The sequence below is a fragment of the Lutjanus erythropterus genome, chromosome 19 (genome assembly GCF_056507025.1).
Source record: "Lutjanus erythropterus isolate fLutEry1 chromosome 19, fLutEry1.hap2, whole genome shotgun sequence".
Lineage (NCBI taxonomy): Eukaryota > Metazoa > Chordata > Actinopteri > Lutjaniformes > Lutjanidae > Lutjanus > Lutjanus erythropterus.
This window is the reverse complement of record NC_139335.1, coordinates 7155362-7163976: the sequence shown is the minus strand read 5'-3', so window position 1 is coordinate 7163976 and position 8615 is coordinate 7155362. Positions and strand designations below refer to the sequence as shown.

The 8615-nt window shown below is 38.5% G+C and overlaps 1 protein-coding gene across 1 annotated transcript; it reads right to left on the bottom strand.

Moving 5' to 3' along the window:
• Positions 1-4850: 4850 nt before the first annotated feature.
• On the bottom strand, positions 4851-8403 carry hcrt (hypocretin (orexin) neuropeptide precursor). The gene is made up of 2 exons (XM_084745177.1): positions 7016-8403; positions 4851-5440 (listed from the first exon to the last, which is right to left on the bottom strand). The coding sequence occupies exons 1-2, from the start codon at positions 7097-7099 to the stop codon at positions 5069-5071; spliced, it is 456 nt and encodes a 151-aa protein (XP_084601303.1). The 5' UTR covers positions 7100-8403; the 3' UTR covers positions 4851-5068.
• Between the last annotated feature and the right edge of the window lie 212 nt (positions 8404-8615).

The window sequence follows — 8615 nt, the reverse complement described above, 5'->3', positions numbered from 1 at the left end:
GTACAAGATGTTGTTCTGTTGCTCAGGCTGCTTGCTTTAGTTTAGTTTATTTACACATTACACACACAAACACACACACACACACACACACACACACACACACACACACACACACACACACACACACACACACGTCTACATATCTGTGAAATATATGTATGAGGACTTTAATTTAATAAAAAGGTATTACACTGTACTGACATTATTGTTTTCATTGAGAAACATGCTGTCTTTACTTAGACTGTTTTTACAGAGCAGAACATTATGATGTCACAATGAAGATGACGTGCAAAATGTTGTTGTTTCATCATTTTACCATATTAGACGTGTGTGAAATTTTGTCACAATAAGTGTGTGAATTCTTGAGTTATAAGTTGAGTTATGTATTAAAAAACCCATGTTTTGTGAAGTTACATTGACATTGACCTTTGACCCTAAAAATATGATCAATTCATCCTCGAGGCCAAACGAACATCTGTGCCAAATTTGAAGAAATTCCATCCCAAGAGTGGGACGGACATGAGGTCATAGTTAAGCTGACAGCTTGTTGCACAGAACCGTCTGCGAAGCCATCCACAGAAACTGTTTGGAAAAGGGTGAGCACTTTCAAACGGGCACTTGGTAGGCGATCGGATGAACCATCTATTCAACCAATCAGATCAACTCACCAAACCAAACCACTTTCTTTTGGATTAGCAACATCTTATTGAGAAAAGTGGGACATGTGACGTCCCACACAGCGTTTCAATACATAATAATTTCTTTTTATACAGGTCTAATTTGTCAGTGAATGAATAAGAAAATCAAATTATTTCATAGTATTTTTACAGGCAAATTCAATGTGGTATTTCCATGTTAATTTTTCAGCCTCTGTGACTCCTAGGAACCTGAATTATTTCAGTAATCTCTATGAAAATTTTGGCCTTTTCAAATGAATTCTTTTTAATTTTGTGACATCTGCTCATCTGAAACCATTTAGAAATGTCTGTCGGTTAATCTGTTGTGTAGCGGCAGTACACTTGATATATAAAACTGCTAAACAGGAAAAGAGAGCCCCATCACGTGTTGGTTGCTATGGATGTTCTTCGGTGTCTGTGCAGAGATTTCTTCTGCTCCTCTGTGGACATGTGGAGGTCAGAGGTCAGCGAGAAAAAGGAGCAGCCCTGGACGATGATTCACTGTCTGGCTCAATGACAAAACGGTGCATCTGCCCCTAAGCTTGGTGTCGTCAGCAGCTTGGGGGATCTTATCAGCCTGCTGTCTGTATCACCATCATATATCATATTTTCTTTGATAGCTATACTGCACATAAACAAACACCCACAAAAACACATTATGTTGCGGTACAAGCTTACACAAACCCACCGATGGCATTTTGAAATAACAGTACGCGCGAGTTCTTTGTATAGCCTCCTTGTCAATTACCACTTTCCACCAGGTGCCATATGGGAGTGTGAACCTGGTGTGCGCAATCACACATCCGCTGTGACCTGACATTTCATTAATGCGTCGGTTATTAAAACGTTATCCATGCCAAGGAAAAACAGAAAAAAAAAACCAGCCTATTAAAATCAATGTTAGTGCATCCCAGTTTTTCCTGAATCAAAGCTGATGCAGTGCATAACCAAGATATTCAGTTTAATGTGATTGTCTCCATATTTGACAGGAAATAAACAGCATTTCCTGCCAGTTTTGTGTGAAGAATTACTTTAGCGACTAATAAATCATTAAAACAGTTGGAGTTAAAACTCAAAGATACTAGTTTATCTAAAGAAGAAAGGTAAATTATTTGAGCAAAACTTAGTTGGTAAAACTTTTTCAAAACTTGTGAATTTGAGTTGGGCTCAAAATTCAAAACTCTACTGAGGTAAGTTGCCTTGAAATTTTGTTTTTCTCAACTTCTTCACTTTTCAGGGTGTAGTTTCGAGTCCTTTTCTACTAAATTATGGTCCCCTTTAGAGTAAAACAGACGATGAAGCAGCGTCAGTCTCAATGAGTCCGTCCAGTGCAGCACACAGGGTTCATGACACTCAAACTGTCAAACTGGGATATGTAGTTCAAATATGGATTCACATTCTGTCACTACTTTGCCAATTTTGTGTTTTCAGAAACATGTTTTAGAGTAGTTACAGCGCGAGAAAGATCATGACTGGGCAGACCACCATTATTATTTCCTGCTGAATGAAAGAACCAGAGCCAAGTTGTGGTACGGTGCAGCACACCCACCAGCTCCATGCTCTTGTCAGCACTGCATGCTCTGGATTCAAAAAACCATGATGGTAAACCACATAATTTGAAACACAAGGCTTCAAAACAGGAGTCCACAAATCAGCGGATGATGTCAGGGTGGCTCTGTGCACTCATTGTACTGTGTGTCTGTGACAGTAGCATCATCTCTGCACACTGAGCAGCTCGGTTCAAAACGTTTCCACAGCAACTGCAGTCCCAGCTTCTCAATCTTTCTTCTTCTTCTTTTTTTAATATCCAGAGTTGATGATTATTTTATCAGTTTACTTCAGACTGTGGACAGAAAGCCAAAGTATCATACAGTGCCTCCTGGGCAAAAACACACTGCAAGAGCTGAGGCCAGTGTTACATAAGTAGTCTCTAAATGGTGAAAAAGAAATCTGACTGTGTCTAACATTTTCAAACATAACAAGCAGATTTAAAGTACAGAGGTGTTATTTTTATTATTCACTAAACAGTGATACAAACTTTGATTTCTTTTCTTTGTGAATTTTCCCAGTGTGGGATCAATAAAGGTATTTCTTATCTTTAATTGAGTGAAAGTTAACATATCAATAGTTTCTTGCGTGACAAAGTGCAGGTTTGAACCTCAAGATTATTCACGTTTAGCTTAAAATAAAAATCATTTTTTGTTAAAAACTTTGGTTGGCAAATGTAAATGCATACACACAGTTGTGCTACAGAGGTCAGGACCAGCAGAGGTGACTGTAAAACTTTTTTTTCCTTTTTTTTCCTTTCATATTTTTTACAAAACAATCTCAAGACACACTGTTGGACAGGTTATTGTCTGCATCACCAATGTGACTTTATGTCGTATCAGCACCATCTTGTGGTCCTCTTTATTCCCGCACTTGTGGTGGGATGCTGGGCTTTGATTTGATGTGTGAGGGGCTGCACAAAAAGTTTGTGGGGTGGGGATGGGTGCGGAATTTTGAATTTGCTCTGGACCCTCCCCTTTACTGAGAACAAAAGTACTCCATCAGCTATTTAAAGGTGCTGTATGCAACATTCAATTCAATTTTATTTAACAGAAATTATATCAGGGCACTTTTCATATAGAGCAGGTTTAGACGGCATGAATATTATTTACAGACACGCAACAGTTTCTGGCCTTTATATAAGCCAAATATTGCTCTCTCCAAATCAACCAAACTTCATTGGCAAAATCAGTAATTTTACCTTGCACAACACGAGAGTTACTTGTTGAGCACTGCTTAGATCTGTTAGTTTAGTTTGTTTGTGTGACTTTAAGTCAGTAATGCAGGTCAAGACAATGGGAAGAAAAACAGACTCGCTTCAGCAGCAAAGTTGTTTCCGCAAAGACATTCAACTCAGTTAAACCGGCAAAGCGTTTTTTTTTCCACTCATTAAAGAACTGAAACAAACACAGTGGCCGATAGGAAACATTTGCATACTGTGAACTGTTTGAATGTTTGGGTGTACTTTGGAGGAAATGGTGATATAGGTGTGTGTCACGAGAATTTCAAAATAAAAGCTTGCAAATCTTTGCATCGATCATATTGGACTGTTGAAAAACCAGTCAAACTAGGCAGTGCCGATCAAATATGGATCAACATTCTGTTACAGCATTGCTAACTTCTCACCTCAAATGTTTTAGCTGTAAATATGAGAAAGTTTCTTACCTGGCTGTCATGTTGAAAATGGACACAGGGAGGACAGAGAGGGACTCGGGGTCTCCTGCCACAACAAACAGAGAAGCTGAGATTACAACACACACAGAGGACCTTGTTACTCCACTATAACTTTACATGGAAAGTAGTTGTTTGCTGACATCTAGTGATGCCAATGGAACAACACTCCTTACTTACATTCTAACACTTTGCACATCAGTAGCAGAAGATTCAGCAACAGCTGGGCCTTTTTCACATCAGTCAGGTCAACACAGGTGTTACCAGTGATACTGATTAAGATCTGCTCCATTCAGTTCAAACAGAGTCAGGGTTGTGCATCACTCTTAACCTGTGTTAACCCTACTGATTTATATCAGTATGGCTGCTGTGAAAAAGGTCTACGGCTAAAATTATGGAAAACACAACAAATGGTGCTCGCGGTTTACCATCAGTGTGTTCAGCTGCTCTGTATATTTTGAAACAAGTAAAAAAACAAAAAAAAACAAATGGCATGCTTTCAATAAATAATTTTTTAGGGTAAACTTAAGGGTGTATTACCTTAAAGCAACACCACACCATAATATTAAGTAATGGAAAAAATGGCTATTGTTTAAATACAGTTGCAAATAAATTTTACTTACCTCTATAAATCAATTTTTCCACAGTGAAAATGATAGAAAAAATCTGTTTTCAGACCACTTTGTGTGGAGAAATATGCTGGAGCTGAACCGTGTTAGGAAGGCTGTGAAAAAAGGGATTCAACATAACCTCCAGAGAGTCATGTGACAAATTAAAACATTGCTATTAGTTAGTTTAAGGTCCTACTAGAATATATTGTGCGAGTGCAAAAGACCAAAAATGCATATGTTTATGTAAAATCATTACTGCATTTGATTTTTGTCATTTTGTTGACTTTTCACTGATGTTGGATGATGGAACCCAACAAGAATGATTACAGACACATTGTCAGCTTTATATTTTTAATTACACCACAAGGCCTTTTTCTATATCTGTACAATATTGCACATCTTTATAATGATATCTACAAATACAAATCATGTCACATTAAAAAGGCACAGTTCAAAGAAAACCACAAAGTTGCGTCTACTTGGAAAACACTTGCCAAACAAGTATGATTTTTTTTTATATAGATCTGAACAGAGTCTCAGGAAGCTTATACCATGAGGTATTTAGCTTAAAACAGGCAGGGGTGTTGTGAAGGTAGCTCCTGACTGAGCCATCCAGTCCATGTACTGCTCTCCAGCCCTCTCTGCAGTCCTCCTCCCCATCGTCAGGATCCCCGCCGCCTGGTTCCTGGAGCCGTGGAGGAGCTGGTGGAGTCGGCTCTGCAGGCGATCGTCGTCCTCTTTCCGTTTGCCCAGAGTGAGGATGCCGGCGGCGGCGTCTCCCGTGAGAGCTCCCCCCAAGGTCTTGCCCCCAGAGCGGCACAGCAACACGTAGAGGCGACAGGAGCGAGAGGGTTGTCTGCAGCACTCAGACACGCTGTGAGCATCGCAGGACAGTTGAGACAGCAGCAGCATCAAAACCAGCACCAGGACTTTCTGCAGGGCAAAAGAGAAAAATACAAGAATATGATCTGTAGGGCTATAAAGATCTATTAAAAGCACTTTTTAAAAACAGAATTCTGTATCTGCACGTCTTTGAAGAGTAAATATTATTCAGCATGTGTGTTTTATACTGTAGTGCTTTTACAAAATGCTCCAAAGTAGAGTCAGAATTTATCCAAGCTGTTCTTAAATGCACCAAAAAGATAGAGCATTGTTGAGTCTCGTTCCCAGGACGTCAAATACCAACATTTTAGGTTGGTAAACCGTGCTGAGCACAACAAAATAATGAGAAAATAAGAAAATACAGGCAGAGGACAGAGTCTTTGTGCAGATACAGACACTGCCACCATGACTGGAAGCTGCATATTATGTCTTTAACTTGTTTCTAGTTGGATCTTAATATGTTTAATGTTGATTTTCCAATAAGATGATCCTGACATATATTCTTTATATAACCCTAACCTCCAGTCACAGAGTATCATCATGACCAGCTGTTGGGATAATGGAAAAGCACACAGTTATTTATCCATGCATAAAGGATATGAATCGCTGAATCTGCAATAATATCATACTGAGTTACTCCACATAAAGCTGCTAAAACCTTAATCTCTAGTCAAAGTGAAATTTCATAAACAAATCATCCCGACCGAACAGGATGTATTTTATTTTGTAAAGGCCATGATCATCATTCAAAATGATTATATGAATATGTCTAAATCCCATACAAATGATTATATTTTTATAGAAACAGACACATAAGAACTAAAAGGCGCTTACAGTGCAGTTTGCAGGGTTTCTACAGTTTTCACTTCAAAATTCCAAACCATTCCAGACTCAAATTTCTTCCCAAGACTTCTTGGTAGATTTTTCGACACTGAGCTCTAGTTTTCCATTTTGAATCCTTCAGCAGCCAGGTATTATATTTGGCCAGCCCTTGGAAAACTTGCACAAGGAAGTAAACTACTGTTATTTTCTCTTAAATATTAAATAAAACTTTAGTCTCTATTGTATGTAGGAAACTGAAAATTAGTTGAAATAGTTTAATTTCCACTGCATCTTTGCAGCCCTCTTAGTTTACTGTAACCTGGAAATTACTAATTACTTTTCAATACTGCATAAGAATAATAAGATAATTTTCAACCTTTGTCCTTAAAAAAATACCATATAAAGACACTGATTACCAATGACATGCCTGATCACCCCACAGAAAGTGTTTAACCTTTTTTAAAATGTCCCATTTATGATCCTTATCGATCACCTGAACAGAGAAAATCTGTCCAAGACTTTTCGTAGGAGTGACCGCCAAACAGTTCCCCATAAATGCAACCCTTCAAATTTTAGTGATATGTTTACGAACAGCTTGGACAAATCCTACTGACTCTATATTCATAACAAATGCATGAATCCAACACAACAAATTTATCAAAAGTCTTTCAGACTCTTTCTCTCCGTCTTGATGAGACCAAAAGAATGTGAAAATGTGAAGGAAATAAATCAGACATAGCCACAAACAAACCCATGAAAGAGTAACCGCCAACGTCAGACAAAATCAAACTCAAGCTGTCTTACCCGGTTAGACGTGTCCATCCCGGTCGCTCTCTGGAAGTTGGTGGGGAACCACGTCATCTTCTGGCTTGTGTGAAGGGGATTCATCTGATCTTCTCATCTCCCCAAGTGTCTTTTATATTGTTCTGCGATGTCCACACCGATGGACGTCATTCAGGCTGACCACAAACATGACACAAAACTGCTAATTCTCTTGCTTCTTGCTCATTTCTAGAGTTGATGTCAAGCTTAATTAGTCCCCCGTGGCAGATCATCTCCTAGGCTCCTCTCTGGACCTTTGATGAACTGGAGGTATTTCTTTGTGGCAAAGGTTTACAAAGACATACCATTATAATGAGTAGTAAGGGACAGGAGTTAATTAGCTAATGTGTGAGTCCTAAACTATAAATATAGAAAAAGCCCAGATGCCCTTTTTCAGTTCTAATGACAAACACATTCAAAAGTCATGCTAATGATGTTCTATGGGCTTCATTCTCTCATACAAAAGGCGCCATACTGACACAGTTTTGCCCACTTTTCTTCCTCCTACACAGAATTTTCACTCATGATGTGAAATGTTCTCAAAAGGTCCCCAAAACTTTAAACAAAATTATCCTAATTGGAAAAAAAAGACAGAAAGCTTTAGCAATATTCTTTTGGAAGGTCATAACTCTACACTCTTATACTCTTACATGATCTGTTTCATAAATCATAGAATACTGGCACTCTCATAGATCAATGTAACAGGATAACAAAAACCACCTAAAAGCAATTATTGACTTTCTGATGGTTGTTTTTCATCCTCGCAGCAATTTGTGTACTGTCTGTTGCCATCTTATGGACAACAGGGTGCACTGCTTTGAATAGACAAGTGAATACATGATATATTAATTGGCCTAAGTCTGGTCTGTTGTTAAGAAATTTTAGATCACAAAAGTAACAGTGCATCACAGTGCATCAAAAGCAATCAATAAAGCTTTTGGAAGGCTTTATTGATCGTCTGGGATTCACTGTGAAAGCTGCTTTCAAAATGCTCTAAAGAGCCAGCGGTGTCTGTTTGAATGCAATCAACAGTCACTTCACTCACAGTTATTCTCTGAACTGCAGTTCCAAAAAAGGTAGGACGTTGTGTAAAACGTAAATAGAATCAGAATGCAATCATTTCAAATATTTTTTGACTTGTATTCAAATGAATGCAGTATGAAAGCAAGAGGGGAACGATAAATGCTCCTGTTTCCACAGGCAAACAGGTTAACTGATGAAGGAAGAAGAATCACCATCTATGATCCATGGTTTCATTAAAAGATTTAGAGAATCCAGAGAAATCTCTGCACGTAAGGAGCAAGGCTGAAAACCGCCATCGAATGCCTGTGACCTCTGATCCTTCATGCGGCACTGCATTACAGAAGTTCAACAAGATTTTGCAACTCATTGCATTCTGCTTTTATTTACATTTTACACCCCACTTTTTTTGCATTTAGTTTGTAAAATATTTTCAGCAAAATGTCAGCTCAGGTACAGATGGATACAGTGCCGAAACTCCTGTCAAACTGTGAACCAGACAGATTAAACATACTCGTGAAACACATTTGCATGTATCTCCGTTTGAAAGTCATTACAGGGA